This window comes from Lissotriton helveticus, chromosome 11 (assembly GCF_964261635.1).
Source record: "Lissotriton helveticus chromosome 11, aLisHel1.1, whole genome shotgun sequence".
In the NCBI taxonomy this organism is placed as follows: domain Eukaryota; kingdom Metazoa; phylum Chordata; class Amphibia; order Caudata; family Salamandridae; genus Lissotriton; species Lissotriton helveticus.
The window spans coordinates 1,078,213,282-1,078,237,424 of record NC_136072.1 but is presented as its reverse complement, the minus strand read 5'-3'; the positions used below and the strand labels follow the sequence as shown (position 1 = coordinate 1,078,237,424).

Below are 24,143 nucleotides of genomic sequence, written 5' to 3'. Positions count from 1 at the left end.
ATAGCACACCTCATAACATTGTTAGTGTTCACTATCAACATGTTGAAGTCACACCTGACTCCTTCACACATGCTCCTTTTCTTTGAAACCATCCTGGATACACTGACATTGTTGGCCTTTCACTGAGATTATGTGACACTTGGGATGTGATCCCGACGTTTCAGCCTGGTTCTTGGTGAGAGAGGTTTTGAGGCATCCTGCTCGTCAACTATGCAAGGTGACATATGCGGGCTCTGCAGTGGAACCTGAAGCCTCAGTGCGATAAGCACTAGGGGAACCTGTCTGATTCCATACAGGTTTCGGAGGAGACAGCAAAAAACATTTAGTGGTGACTCAACCGCAGTTGGATATGTGGGGACCCCTCTTACCCCAATTAGAACGGACAGTGGTGACACATGCCTCACTGTAAGGGTAGTGAGGTCATGCGAGAGAGCTGGAAATCAGAGGACTGTGGTCTTGGGCAGAGACCCTTCTCGACATCAGCCTGTTGGAACTGAAGGCCATTCGCCTGATACTATAAACCTTCTTAACACCTTCAATGCTACAGTGTATTTTTCTCCTGTGCTGCAAATCGATATTTACCATTGTTCATGACAAGGTCAGCTCGTCATAAGCACAGCTCCAGTGGTACTGCATGACGAGCTGACCTTGTCATTAGCATAGAAGAGGTTAAGAAGAATGCTGGTTTAGGTTCTCATGAGCAACACCACCGCCATAAGGTAAATGTAAATGTAAATGTGGGATTCTTGTAAAGCGCCCTGTTACTCTAACCGAGTGTCCTGGCACTGTAGACCTCTGGGGAACCCGTCCTGGTTTTCCCTGTGAGATGGTCCCTTACTGGGTATCTCCAGGGTGAAACCAGGCATCCCCGGCATCTGTGGGGGCCGTTGTAGAGATGAGGCAAGCTTAATGCCCAGAGTGTCCCTGGTTAGAGTAGGCACTGAGGCGAGAATTATCGAGTCCGTTGACCCTGGTCCAAGATCCTGCCGCGTCGGGAATTGAACCCTGGTCCCGGGCCGTTCTCTGCTTACAGGTCTGCCGCCTCTAACCAGTGAGCCACACCACTCCACACAGTGAGCCACACCACTCCACACTGTAGAGGTGCAGGTACTGCAACAAATGTCATGGAGTGGGTTCTTGGGTCCTGTGCTGGAGGAGTCACTTAGTCTCCGGCGTCAGTGTATTTCAGTGAGAGTGAACCACCTGGCAGGATCTTTGAATGCCAGGGCAGATGAACTAATATGGGGCTCTTGGCGAATCCTGAATAGTGGTTACACGCAGAGGTGGCACAGGGCGTCTTCCAGCAATGGGGATAACCCTATTTATAGATATTTCTGTCACCGTCAAGAACATGCAATCTCTAAACTGTTGCATGCTGGAGTTTCCAAGAAGTCTCTTACAGAGATGCATTCCAGATAAAGGGTAGCATGGGGCTCATGTCCGCCTTTCTGTTGTTGCTACTCATGCCTGAGAACTGAAGAATATAAAAAATGACCAGACTCAATTCATCCTAGTGCTTCCAGGCTCGGCAAGGAGAGAATGGTATCCAGAAGTTTTGGGCATGAGCATCTATCCTCTGATCATGATACTTCTTCTGGAGGATGTCTTTTCAAAAGCAGGGCAGGGTCCTGCACCCAAACTTGCTCGATCTATGTCTCCATATGTGGAGATTGAGAGGTGGCTATTGACTGCATTTGATTTTCCTCCTGAAGTTGTGGTGGACCCTCTACAAAGTCTGTCTATGCTGGGACAAATTTGGAGCCTGGTGTGGCGCTCAATACTGATCTGTTACAGGCCAAATTGTTGGATATCTTGTTAATTTTATCCCTGGCCAACAAGGACTTGGAGTGGGCATTAAAGATTATTTGTGGGCCCTTTCGGCCTTTTTATGTTTACCGGACCAGCTGCCCTTGTTCAAATCATCTAATGTGATGAGGATTCTAAAATGTTTGACCATTTAGCACCACTCCACCCGCCGAATTCTATGTGGTCACTGAGTGATCTTAATTGATTCTGCATTTTCCTAATGTCCACGCTATTTGAACCAATTCACAGCTGTCCTCTACATCTCCTGAACACTGTTTTTCTGGTTGCTGTGACTTCTGCTTATTGAATGAGTGAACTGAAATCTCTCTCGGTGCAGCTGCCTTACAGCACATTTTCCCAAACAAAATGATTTTGAGGATCAATGTGGTCTTTTTGCAAAAAGTTGTGACTGCTTCTCACATTGGGTGATCCACACTGAAATTCTGTGAGACGCCTCATCCTTCAAAAGAGGAGAAGAATCTACATTAGCTGGATTATAAAAGAGCTTTAAGCTTTTGCAAGCTTTTGACCAAAGATCATCAGGTGAATGATCATTTATTTTACGGGTTCTCTGGGACAAAGAAAGGCAAAGCATTGCAGAAAAGGACTTTGTCAAGATGGATAGTGCAGTGTGTGGAGCTCTGTAACACACTAGCCAAGAAGCAGCCTCCGAAGGGGTTGGGGGGGGTCCCTTCCTACAAGGGCCAAGGCTGCTACCACTTTACTGGCACACGGATTGCCTGTCCTTGACATCTGTCAGGCCACGATGTGGAAGTGAGTACCATACGTTCTCAAAGTTCTACTGCCTTGACATGCAGGTGCAGCCGGAAGGGCATTTTACCCATTCGGTCCTGCAGGGCTTTTTGATATCAGCCATTCCACAGACCCACAGCCTTGTGAGTGGCAGCTTTATTAGCTATTCTAAAGGTGAGGAAACTGCAATTAGAAGTATGCATCAGAAGAACAAGTCACTTACCTTAGGCAGCGCCCTTTCTGGTAGATACTCTATCCAACTGCAGATTCCTCCCTTCTCTCCATGATGTCCAATAGTTTCTGTTAGAATTGGGTGTCTCTGGTTGGTGCAAGTATTCACTTGTGACAAGCAGGGACCCTCTCCTCTAAATCAGGGCGAAGGATGACCCCTTAGAATTACCCTTGCTCACCCTCTAGGTGCGTGGCGTGAGCAGCCAAGGCTATTCTTCAGGCGTTGTTGAGTTAAGCATTTGTAATAACACACACAGTAAAATGTACCAATCCCCCCACAAATGGACACCAGGCTGTAGTTATATATAAATACGTTCTCTTTATGTAAAAATATATATATATGCAGGTAGGCTTATCACAAGACCAATAATAACGTGTTTAGATTAGGCCACAAGATTGTAATTGGGCAAGCTTCTTTTAGTTACAGTTCAAAAAGGGTTTCTTGTCGCTTCACTTCCAACACAGTTCTCTTGGCAAGGTTGGCAGTCCGTTAAAAATACTCCTTGGGCCGTTTCTAGGACTTTAGGCCAGTCTTAGGCCTTCTGGGCGCTTCGTAGCGCTTCCGTGCATTCAGCGCGGGTGAAATCGGGACACTCTCTCACGGCTCACGCATCCAGCGTGAGCACCCGTACGTGCCGTACACTTCGGCCAGAGAGAAGAGGAGCGTACCACTGTGAGTCTCGGGTGCGAGGCGCACAGGTCTCTCTTAAACAGGGAAGTGCCCCAGTCACTCTCTCACATGCGGTGCGCTACCAGCAGGGAGGTGGGTAACTGGGAGGCCCGGCGTACCAGGGTGGGAGTGCTCAGTCTACTCACGCTTGCAGAAGTGGAAGCGGCTGGGCGAAAAGGGGAAATCAAACGTTGCAGGCCCCTAGCCCGGTGTGAATCTTCACGAAGGCTTCGTTTCCTTCGGGGTGTGGACGAGTCGGGCACGGACAGTGCAACTCGTTCGGTTCAGGGGTGCCGTTGGATCTTTGACGTCAGCGGGTACGGGCACACAGGAAAGCGCGGCCCTCGACCCCCAGTACGACGGTACGGGAGTCTCCACAAAGGGGGGCGGCGCGGCCTGCAAACACTCTGGGACAATGAAGCGGGGACAGCAGGGCACGGTCCGTGCGGGCTGTGGGTCCCGGCGTAGATCACGATCTCCAAAGCAATTCCGGCGGGAGGGGCGAGAGCGCTTCAGCGCGCTCCTAATGACAGGCGGGGGCAGAGGAGCAGGCAGCCTAGCCCGGGGGCAGAGAGCGACTCCGAACGGAGCGAGGCTCTCACGGGAGAAAAGGCAGGCAAGCTCCCGAGTGCCGCAGCCCTAGGAGGGGGCGATGAGGGGCGCAGTCTTGCTCCGGCGGGAGGCACACACGGCTCGAGGTTCCAAGACGAGCAAAGGCACCAAGAACCCACTAGTGCTGGGGTTCAGGTCAGGGGGCAAGCTCAGACAAGCCCTTGGAGAATGTTTCTAGCACAAGTCAGCGAAGTCTTTTCAATAAGTCTTCTCCTCTCCTTCCTCAGCAAGGCAATCAGCAGGCCAGTCCTTCCAGCGTCTTCTTCTCCTTCTAGTTGGGCAGAGGTTCTTTGTGGGAAACAGGATTCTGATTTACAAGGAGCAGGGCTCCTACTTTTATACAGCATTTTCTTTGTTCTCACAGGCCAGGGGGGCCTCTGCATAACTTCATTCAGTCTCTGAGTACTTTGTTGGGTGTACTCTGGCTTCTGCTTTCAGTGTGAGGGGCAGGCACATCAGACGCTCCACAGGAGGCGGAGCCAGCATTGTGTGGACAGGGGCAGCTAGGAGTACCTTGTTGACAGTGCTTCGCCCTTCCTGGGCCAGGTGCCGGCTGAGTCATCAGTCGCTCCTCAGGGGGCGGAGCAAAGCATTGTGGTGGCAGAGCACAGCCCTATTCAGAGTCCATGGGCACTCCCACCTCCCACCAAGGTGTAATCCTTGCCTTCACCACCTGCCATCCCCCAGCCCTGTCACTCACATATCCCAGACAGCCAGATACACATCCAAGCAGAGGCGGGCTGAAATGGTTAGGCAAGCAAATGCTAACTTTCTAAAAGTAGCATTTGCAAATACAGGATATTAATATAAACTTTACTAAAAGAAGTATTTTATTATTCTGAGTTCAGGCATACTAAACTTTATTTTCTACCATGTTCCCGGAGCCTGCTGGGATTATAGAGTGTAATAATTCCAGCAGCCCATCTTGGCCTAAGTGAATAGGTAGCCTTACAATAGTGAAAAACGAAGTTGGCAGTAATTCACTATTAGGACATGCCACACTCATCAGAGCATGTCCTACCTTACACTTACAATGCACCCTGCCCTTGGGCCTACCATAGGGGTGACTCATATGAAGTTAAGGGAAGGTTTAGAGGCTGGCAAGTGTGTGCACTTGCCCAGCCAGCATGACAGTACCAGACTGCCCATAGGTTCTGCAATGGCAGACCCTAGACACATTTTAAAAGGCTGCTTCTGTGGGTGGCGCAACCAGCGCTGCAGGCCCACTAGCAGTATTGGCATTTACAAGCCCTGTCACTCCTGGTGCACTTTACTGGGGACTGACAGTAAATCCAGTGAACCAATCAGGAATATCAATCACAGTTACACTTTACATAGGGAGCACTTGCACTGCGGCACGGGTTGGCCGTGGCGCAGTGCCCTGAGCAGCGGACACCAGCAAAACATATGAGGCATATCAGCAAAAAGTGGAAGGGAAACTCACGCCAAGGTGCCAGGTCTAGCAGTTTCTTTTACTATACAGTAAGGTCCTAAATTAAAGATTTGCACACTGGTACCTTAGATTGTTGGGCTCTGCGTCTGAGGGTGTGGAGAATGATCAGAAAGAAACTGATGTTGACATGCAAGGGTAGCGCTCATATGGCGCACCATCATCACTTCCGGGGCTGAAGGAAGCCAACACAGAGCCACACAGTTCCACCTACCGGTCCACTGGAGCACTGCTGTTTAAATCTTCTGGATCCAGTCTAGCACCTGGGGATATTCTAAAATGAGAAATCTGTAATTAGTTTTCACCAGGAAAAGAGTTCCAGGTGGTATGTAACTTGTTTGTTTGTCCATAGAAATATATGCACCAGGTGCAATTGTCTTTATGGTGATCAGCACCCTTTGGAAATCTACCAAAGGCAAGATTTTTCTCAAAATTAGAAAGTCTGAGATGCAAAATGTTGAAAAACTGTCTACCATTGAGGGAAAAATTGTAGCCTGTTAGGCTTACATTGTAAAGTTGTGGAACAGACTCCTGTCCCTCTAAGTCTCCGGGAGTTTCTACCACCCATGATGCATTGTACTGGCAGTTGCCGCCCAAAGTTATTCTGTTTTCCACCTCATGAGACAAGGATTCCAGGGTACATGACAGATGTCCTACCTCTATTTTTCCGGTATATTTTCACAGTGAATTTGCTGTTTTTCATACTCACTACACTTCTTTCACATCATTCTATTGAGTGTACCTGTTTTCTTCTTATATCTACAGATGTATTGTCAGAAATGCTTTCTTTAGCTGTAAAATGTCATTCCTGTGGGAGAAAGAAGGCATCCGTAAGCGCCCACAAAGTATGCATTGTCTCTCTTCCGCCTATAGATTCAGTTAAAGAATGTCAATTTGTTTCTGGAAATGCCCTAGACGAATGCAAAGGCATTAAGGTACGAGGGAAAATTGGACCACATGAGAGCTGGGCAGGGATGGAAGAGGCTGAGAACTCATTCTACCTTCCACCATTAGTGAAAGAGCCAGGTCGCGTATAAGACTTCAATTGAGTGTCAGTTAAAGAAAGGTCAAGAAAAAAGAAAAGACATTGTCACCATCATTCGTGACATCAATTTAGGTCGTAATCAAAGGTACTGATGTTTCCATCAAGTGTTTCGACCCAAGGTGCTCACCGTCTGAGGTTAATTAAGTACCAACATTGATGCATCATCATTGAAGATCTTTCACATGTTCTGCATCAAAACATCCCAGGACGAGGGTGACCTATCCTCTTTCAATATAGAAGAGATCACATCTAACATTGGCAAATTCACCATCATTGTTAAATAAAAATTATAGCCTGGCGGACTCTCCTTCGCATACTTCCCCGAAGCACACTATGGCCACCTCAACGTTTGTGGAGGTTGTAGTTGCTGTCACATCACCTTGACATTGTCAATTTCTTCTACACTAAGAAGCAAACTTAGACTTATGCCTGTGGGTATCAGGCCACTGTATATCCTCAGAGACCTATCATCCCACTGGGCACCCACTGCAGAATAGATTGTGTCCTCTGCATTTGCTTTCACCGCCTCAATTGGTTTCTAGTCCTACTTCCATTGAGTCATCACTTTGTGGTGAATTTGTTCTACCCCAAAGTACAGAAGTACATGAGTGGCACATATCTCCCTTAATGTCCAGATCACCAATTCATTTGAATACAGGTGATTTACTATCTTAATACACTCTGACATCTCCAACTGTGTCTTCACATATTTCTGTAGTGGATGACATAACTTTTTATGAGGTTGTTGCTAGAAGGACCAGAAAGCTAAATGCCCCATTGGAGGCTCCATGTTGCGTAGTTTTATTAAATAGGGAGACTCTTCAGCTGAGAACAAACCCAAAAACATCTGTAGTAGGTCTGCTAGAAATTGCAGAGGAGAAGTTCCTTACTTCAGCAACAATAAAGGTAGCAATAGCAACTTCACATCTCCTCAAAAAGTACTGACCATCTCAACGCAGCACAGACGTTACAGAATCTCTCCTGACGCCAGATTCCATCATCACCACTTCAGTCAGAAGATGTCATGCTTAACCCCCAGAAAATACCATTTCACTTGCGAGGGAATGTAAGCGTTTAGATTCTACAGGCAGGAAAGTATGGGGAAGTGCTTCTACATTTTTTTTTTTTAAAAGGCACGTGCTACTGAATACCACCAGGAAATCTGGGATAAAATTAAACCCTTAATTGATGACCTCCGTCAACATATACAATAATATTTGGAGGAGATGGTGAGAGAAGGTTCCTTAGCCTCGAACTAAGCGACTAGATCTGCATTGGACTCTGCTGCAATTAGCTACAGTCGTAGAGTATCTTTTGGCTCAGTTTAACAGCTCTCAAAAATATAAAATTTTCTCTTCTCTGGATGCTCCTCGTTTGGTCTGCACATGAGGAGGAGATGTTTAAAATGAAAGATGAGGTGGATACCCTGAAGATTGTAGGCCTAGAGGTGAGGAATAGGTTTTACAGGCAGCATTACACAGCTAAAGAAAAGCAGCTCTTTCCTCAGGGGTTCAATCCTCTCACTGCTGTAACACCTTCAGCAGCAAAGCCATAGGTACGCTGGTTACTTCCTAATCTATAAGGAAGATCGTAAATTTGAATACAGGTCAATTTAAGATCTGTGTTTTTTTTACCAACAAATACATCAAAATAAAATAAAATCTTATTTTGGTTCTACTTCAAACATATCCACATTTCAAGCGAAAGCATTTGTGCAATAGACCTTCGAGATACTTATGTACACATCCCTGTAGCCAAACATCACAGGAAGTACTTATGATTCATGGTGTTGCACTTCTTCACACTGTATTGCCATTGGACCTCATTGGTAACAGTACATGCATTGTAGCGCGTGCCTAGTAAAGGCTATGTGTGGTAAGAGCCGTGTTGTAATTGCTGTTTCTCCCCTTGGTGCAATGTCTAAAATATCAATGGCCACAAAGACAAGGTAGTGGAGAAGACAAACTGCATTTCCTGGCATAGTGGGAAAAATGTAAAAATCTCCTGCTTGGAGTTGCTTTCTAAGAGGAAATGCCATCACAGACAATTACCACGGATGTATTCCTATGGGTTAGAGAGTGTATTTGTAATGTCTGCCAGTGCAAGGCTGATGAACAGATAAAGAGCTCTTACCACCTACTGTCTAGAACTGAGAGTGGTCCTTCTGGCTCTCATGGCTTTCCTTCCATCCCGAACAATGAACAACGTACTAGTTCAGATGAACAATATTACAACCATGCACTACCTGAACAAATAGGGAGGCACCCAGTTGAGATCACTGTTGCTGGTAGCGCTGAAAGTCTGGTTATGGGCAATAGCCAGAGGTCCCAAACTGAGGTTAGTGCTCATTCTGGGCACCCTGAACAAGCAGACTTCCTCAGTTGTTTTTGCGAGTAAAATCACTAGTTGGTGCTAAACTACAAGATCGTGCAAAACATCAGAGTGGTGAATTCCGTTAATAAACTGCTGCTCAACAGCTCAAAACCTTAAAAATAAATTTAAAAAAGTCAGACATCTTGGCCATAGTTCCAGAACCAGGTTGAGTGGGACGTACCATTTTGATAAATTGGTCAAGGACAATACTATACGCTTTTCTGGCAATGCCACTTTTTTAACTGTACTGTTCAAACTATGCAAGACTCAAGCAAAAATTATTCTCGTAGCACCAGACTAGCCACAGCAGTGGTAGTATCTAGAGCTATTTCAAGAATCTGTCAGATTTCTCACAAGGCTGCCTCGCTGATTGAATCTTATACCCAAACTCAAGGAGTAAATTTAGCATCCAAACTTAACGTCACTGTTTTGACCGCATGGCCCCAGAGATCAAACAATGCAGACATTTGAAATGACCACCAGCATGTAATGAGATTCTGAAGAAAGCAAAGCAGCCATCCACAAGAGCCTGATAGCACTAAAATGGAAAAGTTCTATATATGGCACCAGAATAATGGTCAGGGCTCAGTCTCATGTGAAGAGGTTATAATCATCCAATATGTCATGCATTTAGCTCAATCAAGACTGCAGTTCCCTTCTATAAAAGTTAATCGTGCGGCTATTAGTAGTAAAAAACTACTGACTCTGCAAAGCAACTGCCAGCACAGTGCATTATAGGTAGGGGAAGCTCCTGGTTCCTTGAAGGGATAGGCGTCTGTTTTCACAACTTTACAATGTAAGCCTCCCGGACTACACTATTCTCTCAATGGTAGACAGTTTTTCAACATTTTGCACCTCAGATGTTACAGTGCAATCTTGAAATAGTCCTTATGGAGATGGACTGACTGCTTTTCGGAAAATCTTACCTTGCATAGATTTCCAAAAAGTGCTTCTCAACATATGTGCATATTATACTTTGGACAAATATATAAAAAAAATGTTTCTAGGGCCGCGCACCCACTGGGAAATAATTCTAACGTTTATGACTTCTGTGAAGATTTATATGATGCAGAACTAAGGACTGTAAGTGAGTGACCATTTCTGTACATGGCATGTGCATCTGTGTATGGCCTCTTTGGCATGATTAAAGATCAGAATTCTACAACATATTTGCCTACATTGAAATCAGATGCCAGAAGCCCTAGATCAACAAAATCACTATTGCCAGCCCTGAACTATGGGCCAACTTGACTCGGGGCAATTCATCTGAATGCTGAAATGGCAGCTTGCAATTTAACCTTGTGACTGGTCATTCTAGAACATTATTGTTCCTTTTGAGTCTCTTTGGGTGAAGAAGAGGATTATGAATACATACACTAAGCATCTCTCATCATACCTCCCGCAAATGAAAAATACACTATATAGCGATAGAGGTTGGGTTTTAGGACCAGGGCTTTCCTTACATGCATTTGTTTACCAGAGAAAGCCAGTCTCTTTGGCCCAAGTTTCCTTGATATAATTGAGATTCTGCTCCAAAGTAACATTGTTGTCCCTTAGTCACAGTTCCGCCCCTTTGTTGGAACTGTGTAAATGTAATGATTTTCAGCTCAAGTAAATATCACGTCATAAAAGAAATGCGTACTTTCCCTGTTGGGTAATCAGCTTCTGTGGGAAATGTAAATAGGGGCTATGCTACTGTTTGTAAAGCATAGAAGATGGTATTGCGGCCTCTTTAAATGTACATCTCCTGCTCTTTTCTTTATAGCACCACTAAACTTACCAAGATCCCTATACCACTCTGAATGTTGGCATATGATCCCTCTCACTTCTTATCTGACTAGAACATTTTTGTTTGTGGAAATGGCAGGGCGTACTGTTGAAACGTATGCCGTAGCTGCAGGGAATAGAACACTATACAGATAAAATATTCAAATTGTTGTATATGAAACAATAAATAGGATGTTAAGTTACAGTAGTGAGTAACCCCTACATTAGTTCCAGAATTACAAGTATTCGGTAATGCATAATGTCTAAAAGGCTGACATTTTTTTCTATGTTTCCTTAATCTTATATTTTTTTTCATTTTTTTTTATTTCTTTATTGAGACTTTTGTTTTTGATTCATTTGCACATGGTATATCATTGTATTTTTACCAATAATACATTATGTCAGGTGTATATGGGTATGCGGGCCATTTAAACATGCTATGTAGCAACTCACACTTGATACATCTCATATTACAGGTAAGAAACAACATCGTTAGTACGGAAATTAAGCCTCAGTTGAGCTGACTTAAGGTTTAGCCACCTGCCCCATGCCATATGACTATATAGGAGGGTTTCCACAGGGGTGTAGGCTGGTGCATTGCCCCCCACTCTATTCTGGTGTACCTCACTGATTAGTGCATGTGCTCCTATTGTGTAGGAGCCTACTCTCTGGTAATGGGGGTGGGTAAACGTAAACCTATGAACAACAGAAGGAGGTGGGGGGATCTGAGGGGGCCCCGGGGGGCGAGCTGACTATATATGCATAATGATAAAGAACTGTTATATGGTGATTTCCATTCTTCTATGAGAGATCAGCGGTATCAGATTCGGGGAGGGAGGGGGGGGGGGGGGCAGGACGAGGGCAGTATCCTCTATCGGTGGTCGGGGATCCAGCCTAGCAGAGTCCTAGTGCTCGCTTGACCCACCCTTGGACGTATTCCTTAATCTTAGTGTAAAGATGTTTTCTAACTTATTTGTTTTCGTTTTCTTTATCTGTATTCTAGATTTAATTTGCAAATTGAGCAATTATATTTTTCCAAATTCTTTGTAAACATAAATGATTTTTACTGTTTTGGTACAGTATTCATTAGTTAGCAAATATTACAACTTCTCAAATTGATGTTCCAACAAGTGCATTTAAATAATTTGTGAACATTTTCTTAACACAGAGTTTGGGCGCCGTCTAAAAGAGCGAATGCATCACAATATTCCACATCGCTTCAGTGTTGGACTCACAATGAGAGCAGCAAAGTGTTCAGTGTGCCTCGATACTGTGCACTTTGGAAGACAGGGAGCAAAATGTCTTGGTAAGAATGGTCTTTTCGTTTAATGCCCCCTTCAGAGTAAATAATGATAAATATATCAAATAAATATGTATTCCTCTATACAATTCATCTTTTAAAAATTTGCACAGGCATTAGATGCACACCCCAACATTTAATACCCTCTTGCAACTCCTGTGCAGTGCCAGAAATACTTATAGCTAGCAACATAGCAACATTGTTGATGGTTTGCACCTCTTGCCTCCTTTGCATGTATATTTTTACCATTGCATTTTTTTCATTAGGTTTCATTATCTTGATGCCCTGCTATAGAATGTGTATGAGAGATCCTTGCAGCCAATCCCTACACGGGGTGTTGTGATGCGCTTAGGATGCCCTAGCTTCCCGTGCAAATCAATGTGATAAAGTAGTGCTTTGTATTCCATAGGTTGTGGGAAGGCTTCTTCCCTATTGAAAATGCAGGTTTTGTAGTCTATCACTTTTGTGGAAACAGTTGGATATTGTGAAGCAAGAAACTTAGAAATTATTAAAGACTACCTTAAGCCTCCAGTTTGTGGTGTTGGTGTAGACAGCGTCCTTGCACAGAAGTTAGTGATTTTGACTCTCTTCTTCTCAGCAGACGTGTTGCAGTGAATCTTTCAGTAAATTATGCCTGTCATTGTGAAGATGAACCTAATTTCTATCATCAGTAAGCCATCTTGCACATTACCGAGTCCCACCCCACCTTTTTTGACTCGAGTTGATCAGTGATTATAGCCTCAGTCTATGGGGATTCTTTCAAAAGATGTTTGAAAATAACTGCTACACTCAGAGAACAGCCAAAAAGCATTACAAAAAACTTATGTTCGGGTAGAAAATAATTTTTTTCTCCTGCCCATTCTTTCAAAATAGTCCTAAGCTTGCACATAAGAAACTATCAGCAGACCCAGCATTAGTCTCAAACTGGAGCTATCCAATGTGCTCATGATGGCTTAATAATTACGAGAAGGGGAGTAAAACGTTGATAGTGTGGCCTGTACCTCAAGAAAAACTGGAGCTATTGCTGATTTCCTGAATACAAAAACTATTTGATCTCAACTAATGGTATACTTCTATCCATGCCTTTTGCCAACTGAAAAATTCTTCTCATATTTCAACATCTGCAAAGATCTGTGAGAAACGTACAGGTTTGGCCTTCCCCAATTCACTAACTCTTGCTAGTGCATGGACAGGTGTGTCTGCTGACTAACCTTTCCTTTCAAAAAAGCCCCCATATCAGTTTTTGTTTAACCTACCTTCCTTCACCCTTCAAATATAATGCCAGCCCTTGTGATTCTTGTGCATTTCTGTTCACCCATTGTTTTACTCTTGGTGATGCCAGGTTTAAATGTGTTGCCAAGTTTAGCTTCTTCCCCTTCATTCCTACTTATAGGCCGGTCAGCGGAGGAGCACATCAGGGAATGTTTTAAATCATGGACTAAATATCAACCAGCATCAGGTGAATGCGGCTGTTTGCTTTCTGTCCTTAGCGTAGTTTGCAAAAATGACTTCATACTAAATGGGGGGGGGTTACAAAAGTAGTTTATAACCGATTTTAAAAGCATCACTAGCCCTGTTCTAGAGAACGTAATATCAGTAGTTATCTGATAGAGACTTCTAGCCGCAGATTCCTTTCCTTAGGATTATCCCCAGGTATCAGATTGGATCTGGAGATTTTTTGTAAGTCGTACCCCTGCACACCGGTAGGTCAAGTTGAACGGCTCCGCTTGGCATCGTCCTCATGGGATGTGATGTGTGCAGCGCCCAAGTAGGCGCCACCCCAGAGCACTGACATCATTTCTTTCCTTTCAGCACAAATCAGCATAGATACAGATAGAGCTACCCCTTAATAATTTTTATTTGATAGAGAATTTTAACTGTAGATTACTTGCCTTCGAATTTTATGCAGGCGTCAGACTGGATCTGGAAAATATACATGAGCAGTAGCCATCGGCGTTGATTTGGCTCCACTGGCAGCTACATCCGTGCCGGATGTGACATGTACAGTGCCTATATAGGCGCTCGTCCAACGCAATAACGTCAGTTTTTTCTTTCTGCACCAGTCAGGTCAGAACAGAGAGAGTTACCCCTTAGTAATTTTTTGACTCATTTTGTGACAGTGTTTTTGAGAATCTTCTCCTGTGTGGCAGGGTGGTCATCCCGGAAGGCTGGGTTGAGGCCTTGTGGTGCCTGTTACCAACCAATGTTGGTGATGCCTTTGGTGCCTCAAGCACGACCACGATCCAAATGCCTACTCAGATTGTCGCGCCATGAACTCGATGGCTTTGAGCGAGCGATCCCTCGCGCTCCTGATTGCTCGACATACGATACCATGACGATCTCAATCCCTGTCGAGAGGAAGGTCCCAGTCGTGAACCCCGAAATCTTTGTCGCATCCAAAGGCGTCTGGCCACTCTGGTAAATCACATCGGAAGAAGAAAAGCAAGAAATCGAAGAGGTCTTGATCTCAGTGGACAAGAAAGTGTCTGCATTTGAGGCATGGCTCCGCGGTTGAGCTGGTGCCTGGGTCACTTCTGCGCTTTCCCGTGTTTCCGGAAGCGGGAGCGAGTCCCACTCAGCTTCAAGAGTTTTATGAGACCATGCATGCCGTATTTGAGTGGCACGTTCTGCCAGCGCTGTGCATGGGAGGGGCCTCTGCCGTCAGCTCTTGCCCTGGCGCTAGTGACCATGGATGGATCTAGATGGGCACAGGTTGTGCCATCTCAACCTTCCCCGACACCAGTGCTGATGCTCGTAGTAGCAACATCTCCACTCTGGTCCTCGATTCCGACACCGAGCCGGATGGGCTTCATCCAATGCAGAGTCCGGCACTGGCTGGCTGAAGCCTGAGCCCTAATCTAATGGACTAGGACTCTGGGAGGAATACCAGTCCTTTGACCCTAATGTGGACTGGTGTGAGGATTTGGCAGACGCGAGTGGACTGGACACCTCTCCAGATACTGGCATGATTTCTTCCCCTACCGTGGCAACAGAGGAGGGAGCTTCCTTTGCAGTGTTGGTAAAAAAGGCGGCTGAGGTCCTGGACTTTAGCTTGCTCTGTGGCGGTCAAGACTAATGTCTTGACAGAAGTGCTTCTGCCTGGTGCTTCAGAACCGCTTCTCCACTCTAATAAAGCCCTCACTTATGTCCTGATTGGGACATGGTTCTAGCCTAGCACAGGAGCTCATGTGCAAAGGATAATTACTTGCAACCAACGGCCCTCTCCAGGGAACCCAAACTTCCTCACGCAACTCCCTACCTCGGAGAGCTTGGTGGTCCAAGCCTCCATTTTACAAGGTGCTTTCCCTTCCGTACCCCTGGACCGGTACTCCAAGAGGCTGGACACGTTAGGGAAGAAAAGGTTCTCTTCCACCAGCCTGGTACTAGGGTCAGTGAACACTGCGTGCCTTTCGGGCCATCCTCTCCTACTATGTTGTTGACGGGAGGGATGAAGCCAAGTTCCCCATACGTTGTGGAGTGGATACCACCGACTTGCTGGGCAGAGCAGTTTCATCAACAGTGGCCTTACGGCGCCATGCCTAACCGAGGACAACTGGCTTTTCTGTTGATGTCTAAGCATAACTTATGGACATGCCCTTTGATGGCTCCTTCCCTTTGATAACGAGGCAGATTCAGCTCTGGAGCACTTTAAGGACAGCAGGGCGACAGCCAGGTCCTTGGGTCTTTCTCGCCTACCCCAATCTGTTTTTCACTCCTTTCGTGGCCACAGATGGGGTTTCCAACCACCCCTGTACCCAACCAGCTAAAGCAGCACTCACTGACCCTGTGGATCAGGCAGCCCGAGGTCAGGCCAGTCCACCACCTCCGCCGGCTGCCTCAGCCTCCAAGTCCGTATAGTCTACTCCCTTATCATGCAAAATGAACACATAATGGACAGAATGCTGAACAATGCAAACATTTACCCCCAGTCACAAAGATGTGGGTTTAAATCCATTGTTCCTTTTCTCACTACACCACCCCAGTTTGAACCAAGCCATATGCAAATCAGTCTTGACCTTGTTCCTCATGGGAACAGTCCGGCCTGAACTGCAAAGCCAGGTCCTTCCTGGACCAGAAACCAGCATCCTGGGACCGGTTTTGGCGCATCACCCCTCATCAGCCAGGCTATCTTGAATCCAGTGACGCAGTGAGTACGGGACCCACATCTGGGCATACCCTTCCCACTTGGGTAATCATCAAGGCATCCAGTGGATGCAGAATTCGCCATCAATTGCACCACTGGCAGTCTATTACATCGAACCAATGGATTATGTAGATTGTCCGGAGGGGTTACTCCTCCCCCGTCGAGACTATCCCTCCACCCATGCCACCTACTTGCGAAAGGATGATGGAGGACATCACTTTAGCACCTATGGGCCCCATGGGTTTGAGGGAAAGGCAGTCACTGGATTTCCGCTGGAGGGTTCACCCATGGCAGCAGTTGAGCCCCTTGGATCGAGAACAACTCCACCTTCTAGCTTTCTATACCTGGCTACCATTAAGAAAATGAGGAAGATGAGATGGGGTGGACGCTCCTTCTCATTTACTGCTTCAGAAATTGTGGAACTCCCTCCTCCAGGCCTTGCGGGGGAACAACAATCTGTTGGCCTTCCGTAAGCTTCTAAAAACCCACCTGTTTGGAATGCTTGTATAGCTTCGCGGACTGACTCCACTCTGCTCTTCTTTTCCTCAGCGCTACGAGTCCTCCGGGTAGTTCAGCGCTATAGAAATATTTGTCATATCATATCAAGATCGGGATCCCCAATGGAGTCCTCTCCAATGCTGTTGTTCCTGGGGTTGTAGGCCCCATTGTCATGCATGACTCCTACATGGAGCCGAATGGGCGTCGCCCGACTCTGGCTGGAACCAGCCATTATGATTCGGGGCCAGTGCCTTTTTCCTTTGATAGGCTTGTAGAGGGAGACAATTAGTAGCGGTCTTATAACCCTTATGGTTACCCTAACTCCCTTGATGACCCCGAAGACAACCGGTATGAGGCACTGACAGATGGAAGTGGTTTGGATACCTCACCAGACACCGACTGGCATGGTCTCTCCTTGTACTGTGGCTATGGAGGAAGGGGTGATGCAGCGCTACTCCAGAAATAATTTCTAAAACCATGTCACCTTTCCCTGAAGTACAAAATCATACATTTACTCATCGGTGGGGCCCATAACACCGCGAGTCACTCACAAAAACACTTCCATCCTACTTCATGGATCGATGACATTCAAAGGAGAGCTGCTGTATCATAGCAGAGTGTCTAAACTAAAACTAGATATTTATACTATTTACACCTGCAGTTTAAATGAGTTTACAATGGTTTTTATTAACAAAACATTTGTTTAGACACGCCACCATTGTGGTCGACGAATCTGCTAGTAATATATTAGGCATAGGAAAACTCAAGACCAGCTTAATTCTCCATTTATCTAATTTTTATTAAAAGCAAATTTAGCATTTCTAAAAAATGTATTCACTTTATTTATTTCTTTATTCAAAAACGACATTTAAAGGAATAAGGCCCAGATGTAGGTAAAATAGATTTACCGATTTTTAATTACCGAATTTTACAGATTCGGTAATTAAAAATCGGTAAATCTAAGGGGTGGATATGTAGGTATTCCAGATGTGCTGGAATACCGATTCTGAAGAATTCGGTATTTACCGATTCGGTAAATACCGAATCGGTAATGCCCATTCATTCCTATGGGCTTTGAAGCCCATAGGAATAAATGGGCATTACCGATTCGGTATTTACCGAATCGTTACATACCGATTTGCACAAGGGTGCAGGGGGTGTCACTTTGACACCCTCTGGCACCCCCAAAACAGGCTTGGGTGCCATGTGGCAGGCATACATGCCCTAAGGGCAGGTCTGCCTGTCACATGGCATAGGTGTGCATGCACACATGTGCATGCACACCGGAATCGGTATTTTACCATCAAATTGGATCTGATGGTAAAATACCGATTCTGTAAGGCCTCTGGGACTCTGAAGAGTCCCACCTACATCTCGGTGCCTCAGAATCGGTAAATTTACAGATTTTTTTATTTTACCGAATCGGTAAAATTACCGAATCGGTAATTTTACCGAATCGTTAAAATAATGCCCCCTACATACCTGTCACCCATATACCGGTCGGTAACGGCCGAAAATACCGATTTTCGGCCGTTACCGACCGACCTACATCTGGCCCTAAGAGTTTTATCTCGAACAGTTATTTTCATTTAATTTTAGAAAATTCAGAAATAGACATTTTATTTAGATTTCAGAAAGGCAAGTATTAGCAAAAGACAGTTCCCAAAATTCATTTTTTCTCCTAACTTCCCTAACTAAAACCCTCAACTAAAGTGCATCTCTCATTCAAGGAAAATAGAAAATTATTCAGAGTCTTACATCTCAGGAAAATCAGCATGCCAACAGCATCTCGGGAGGAAATCGAAAATAACTTTTTTCCTCATTAAAACCAGCACTTTTTATACCTTTTTCACTAGCTCTATCTATCTAAAAGAGTAACTTTCAGCCTAAATTGAAGTTCTGATTGGACAATTTGAGGTGGATGAGCATCACCTCATCATTACAATATTCATCTTTCTTCTGTCAGCTAAATTTTAAAAGGTTCTTTGTTTAAGCAATGTCCGGCCTAGTCACGTTCTCAATTAGCAACTTCATGGAATCTTCTCACGTTCAGAACCATTGTGCTCCTCCTTTTTGGCAGCCATCTGGACTACCGAGCCACACCGTCCTTGAACTACATTCACTTCAGGCACAAGCAGCTCGCATTCGAACTCGGACTTGGGCTGTGCATTCTCAGTTCATCTTCTATTCGCAGTTTAATAAAACAGCCATGTTTTCACAAGGCCTCACAGGCTAGAATGGGAACTATCATAGAAACAAACATAAACGAACATTAATTCTGGAAATCTAACCCTTCTGTTTACTTCCCCCCCATACTAAGGTATTCCCTATTAGTAGTTACCTAGCGAAATAAGCAACATTTATGCGTAACATGCTCACCTGTCTTCATGTTTTGCCACAAAATACGTAACTAAAAAGCACATTTATGCCGCATTTCATTATCTCAAAGCTGCTTATTAGTTTAGGACATGACAGAATAACATAATTAGTTAATTATGATTGCAACATAAGCAAAATTAGTTCCCACGTATGTCTGTGTAGGTGCAACTTTTTATTCTAGGTTGGTTAATTTCACACATCACTCAATTTGTTCAAGTTATGATTATAGAAGTGTGATTTTGCAAGGGGTACACAAAAATTCAGCTGCTCCATCAAGGGCAGCTGAGGGCAGCTCAGGTTCTGAACCTTCAGCTGCCCTCAGTGGCAGTCAAGACAATCGTCTTGACAGGGATGCTGTAGCCGGGAGCTTCCTGTCCTCCCATACAATGAAGCCCCTACAGACACCCTGCACTGGGACTCCTGGACACAGGACAGTTTCCCTCCACTGTCACACTACTCCTGGGGACTCCCCTTTTCTTACCCAGCACCCCACCCCAGAGAGCCTAGTTGCCCAGGCCACCACCTCCAAAGTCAACCCTGGTGTATTCCATAACACTCCACCGGATAGAGATCCAAGAGGCTGGACATCTTTGATAAGAGGATGTTCTCTTCCGCCAGCCTCCCAGTGCACTTGGTGAACACCATGTTCCTTTTGGGCCGATACACCCATATGGTCTGCCTATGGCCTCAGAGGAGGCCTGATTCATCCTCACCTAGGCTATTGCTGATGGCAGGGATTTTAGTGGAGTTTACCATACGCTGCAAACTGGATACAACTAACTTGCTTGTCAGAGCAATTGCATCATCAGTGGCATTCAGATGCCACGAGCACCTAGTGGGTGGCAGGATACGCCATCCCCTGCTCCACTGGCAGTCCATACCATTGACATGTGGGTTTGCCATATTGTTAAGCCTGGTTACTCAAATCCCCTTCCTAGAAATTTCCACCGCCCAAGCCACCTTCCTTCGACGGGTTTTAGGAGGGTCGCCCCTTCCTGCTTCGTCAGGAATTACAGGTTCTTTTGAGAGGGTGCCGGCATAAGAAGTACGTCATGGTTGCTATTCCTACTGGTTTCTGGTGCCCAAAAACGATGGAGGTATTTGTCCTATTCTAGACCTGCACCTTCTCAACCTCTTTCCTGAAGGAGAAATTCAAGATGCTCACGTTGGCTCAGGATCTGTCTGGCCTGGATCCTAGAGATTGAATGGTAGCATTGTACTTGCAAGGGGCTTATTTCCATTTCCCCGTCCTGCCTGCCCACAGATGTTACTTAAAGTCCTTGTGACCCACTATGAACCTTCAGTTTGCTGTGCTCTCTTTTGGCCTCACCAGTGCCCCTCAGGTATTCACCAAGGTTATGGCAGTGGTTGCAGCACATCTGTGGAGGTCAGGGGTTCCAGTCTTCGTCTACCTCAACATGTGGCTGTCACCCCAGGCAATCGGCTCCCACCTCCAGACTGTGGTGAACCTCCTTTGCTCTCTGGGGGTTTACCCAAGGGACACCTGACTACCTCTAAGAAGCTCCCTTTCATCGAAATCGTTCTGGGTTCAGTGCTGTTTTAGGCCTACCCTCTGGAACGGCAAGTCCAGGATATTCAGCATCTGATACAAATGTTTTAGCCTCTTTACCGGATTTTGGTGAGACTGACTTAGAAGCTGCTGGGTCTCATGGGGACATGTATGTTAGCATATTTGGGCTCTGCAGTGGCACCTGAAGTCCCAGTGGGTGCAGCATCAGGATAATCTCTCTGACCTGGTCCAGATACCGGAGTGAACGTCAAAAGACCTGCAGTGCTTGCTGACAAACCGCAACTGGTTCAGCGGCATACCCCATGCCCTTCCCCACCCAAATATCACTCCTGGGCTAGTGTGGCCATCTGGGAGAGGTGGAGATAAGCAAATTCTGGTCTCTGTTGAAGTCTCAGCCTCACATAAACTTGTTGGAGTTGAGAGGAATCCAACTGGCATTGAAAGCCTCCTTTCCTTACATCAAGAAGAGGCCTGTGCAGGTGTTCATGGACAGCACCACCGCCATGTGGTATTGCAACAAGCAGAGCTGGGTGGAAATGTGGACCCACTGTCAATCGGCTCTGCATCTCTGGACATGGCTGGAATTTCAGGAAATTGTCCTTGGGATTCAACGTCTGGCAGGCTCGCTGAACAGATTACAAATGGCATCTCCATCCGGAGATGGTGCAAGGTCACTTCCGAGAATGGGGAGAACCTTGGTTAGAGCTATTTGCCTTTGCAGAGAATTCGCAATGTCAGGACTTCTGTGTGCTAGAGTTTCCAAGGCAACTCTCACTCAGAGACTCTTCATCTTGAGTGGAGCTCAAGCCTCCTGCACACTTTTCCACAGATGCCATGCCAGCCAAGAATTTTTAAGAGCAACCTGGCCTACGATTTTCTTGTGGCTCCGGATTGGGCATGGAGAGCCGACCGATCCTGCTGCCCTTTCGGGAGGATCTTCTGTTGCAATAACAGGGCAGGGTCCTCCACAGGAATGAATGTGTGCATGCTCCGCCTTCATGCGTGGAGTTTGAGCAGTGGCAACTGACAGTCTTTGGCCTCCCTTCAGAAGTCTGTAATGTTACTCTGGCAGCCAGGCTTCCCTCAACTAAGACAGAATATGCCTGCCGGTGGGAAAAATGTGTATCAATGTGCACCTCAGAACAAGTCTATCCCATTTCCGCCCGTTTATCTAAAGTGTTATTGGTCATTCTCTCTTTAGCAAGGAAAGGCTTTGCTTTGAGCACAGTTAAAGGTTACTTCTCAGCCATCTCTTCTTTTTGGGGTTGCCGGATCAACCCTCCCTGTTTAAGTCACTTGTGACTCGTTTCTTGAAAGGACTCTGGCATCTGTACCCACCAGAGAAATTTGTTATGCCCAAATGGGCCTTAAATATCGTCCTAATATTCTTGATGCTCGCCAATGGAGCCCAGGCATAACTGTCCACTTTAGTCACCTAAAAATCTTCTTTTCTGGTGGCCATAAAATCAGCTAGGAGGATCCGTGAACTGCAAGCACTGTCTGCACCCTCATTGCACATTATTTTTTACCAGACAAAGTGGTTCCAAAACACGTGCCTCCTTTTTACCAAAGGTCGTCCCACACTTCCACGTAGGTGAGAACATCACATTGCCTACCTTCTTTGCTCCACATCATCCTTCCAAGGAAGGGGAGAGACTCCTCTGCATGGGCTCAAAAAGAGTGTTGTCATTCTACATTGATCATGTCCCTGGTGGACAATCCGCTCTCCATTGGGTTGATCTGGTCAATGAAAGTGAAGTCTGTGTAGACAATTACCTTCTCACAATGGATTGTTCTCTGCATTAAACTCTGCTATGCACTGACCAGGAAGAAGCTCCCTGAGGGCTCATTAGGCCAGAGCAAAGACTGTGTCAGATGCGTTAACTCGCAGAGTCCCTGTCGTGGATATCTATCATTTTGCAACATGGGCATTTCTGCACCCATTCACCAATCACTACTGCCTTGAAAATCAGGTCTTTGGTGACAGGCAATTTGTCAGTTCGATCCTTCAGAACTTCCTAGTCTAAATCAGTTCACAGACCCTCCTCCGGGCAATCATTGCTTGGGTATCTATTCTTAGGTAAGGAACCTGCTGCTAGAAGCCTCTGTTATATGAACAGGTAATTTACCTTATTTATCTGGTCGAGACTCTAACTGCAGATTCTGTACCGACCCACCCATCCTCTCCACTCTGCAAATGGATTTCTCATTGTAGGGTGACCCCTTTGAGGTCCCCTGTGCTGGCACACTGGTACATCAGCATACTTTGTGGCTCCGTACTTCTGGTGTGAAAATGTCGCAAAAGGTACCATATGTCAGCATGTTGGGGTGGGTCCTATTTATACCTGCGTACGTCACTAATAGCGTGGCCAGCGTAGAGCCAATGGACGCAGAGGTACTACTCAAAAAGATTACAAATCGTGTATAACACCTGGGGAATAATCTAAGGTAAGCAATCTGCTGCTAAATAGTCAGATAAGGCATTACTGAAGTTAAGTAACTTGTTCCTCAGTAACCCCTCCTCCTCTCAGAATGTGGTTTTGCAGCAGTTCAGTTTGTCTTTTCTTCTCTTTAGTACTCTTTCTCTTTTTCATCTTTCTGTATCATTTACACACAAGCAGTCCCAGAATTGTCTTAACCCTCTCTTTGTGTAAAAATATCTGACAATTCTACAGCTTTTTAATGTAGCTGTCCTGCCTGTTAATTTGAGAGCGAGTCATTTTCTGCACAATCTTCAAAACTCCAAATTAGCAGGTCCGGTGAGAATCTCTCCGCAAAAACATGTAGTCATTAAACAGCACTGCTCCCCAGCTGAAATGGCTGCTGGATATTCTGAAATGTTCAATTATTGGACTCTGTCTCAAGCAGGAAGATGGCATAAGTTATGCCAACAAACCTGGTTGTTTACTCCTTCAGTAAAAGTGGCATGGCACTTTTGCAAAGTCAGGCTTATCTCCAATGAAAGCTGCACCCGCATCAAAGCAGAGGTGATACACAGCACCCCTCGACTCATTGACTCCCAGCCTGTCTGGGTCACCTGAAACAGCGGAAGACCTCCAATGCAAAAGTGGAAACATCCCATATTTAAAACTTACAGTAAACAGTCTAATTTATTTTTATTTTCTTATCATTTATAAAGTGCCTGGCTACACCGACTGGTGTGTCCCCACGCTACAGAAAACAGCTGCATGCAGGGTAGGGCCAGTATGCGTGGCTCACATCTTGTAAAGCCAGGTTTTCAAGCCCCTTCGGCAAACACTTTCAGATGTTTCTGCGCGGAACAAAGGCGGTAGTGTGTTCCAATTTTTGGCTGCCAAATGAGCATGCACCCATCCTGGCATTTATAATTTTGGGAACTTTGAGCAGATGTTCTCCTGTCGACCTCAGCTGACGAGTAGGATTGTAAGGGGTCAGGAAATCATGCAGGTAGCTGGGTCCGTTTCCCTGTAGACTCCGGTGACAAAAGCACAAGGCTTTAAAATGAATTATTTTGCAAACAGGTAACCAGGGTATCAAGGGCTTTCGAGGCCGAAGCTCTCCTGGGTAGATTAAGAACCAGGCGCGCTGCAGCATTCTGAATGCGT

General features: G+C 45.6%; 1 protein-coding gene across 4 annotated transcripts in view; it reads left to right on the top strand.

Annotated features, from left to right (window-relative positions):
- The window catches only part of CIT (citron rho-interacting serine/threonine kinase), a 1,315,032-nt gene that overhangs the window by 921,434 nt on the left and 369,455 nt on the right, over positions 1 to 24,143 (top strand). For all 4 annotated transcript variants that reach the window (XM_078667654.1, XM_078667653.1, XM_078667652.1 and 1 more), the window contains exon 33: positions 11,876 to 12,013. In XM_078667654.1, coding sequence (XP_078523780.1) covers positions 11,876 to 12,013 — 138 coding nt within the window. The remainder of the gene's footprint in view (positions 1 to 11,875; positions 12,014 to 24,143) is intronic.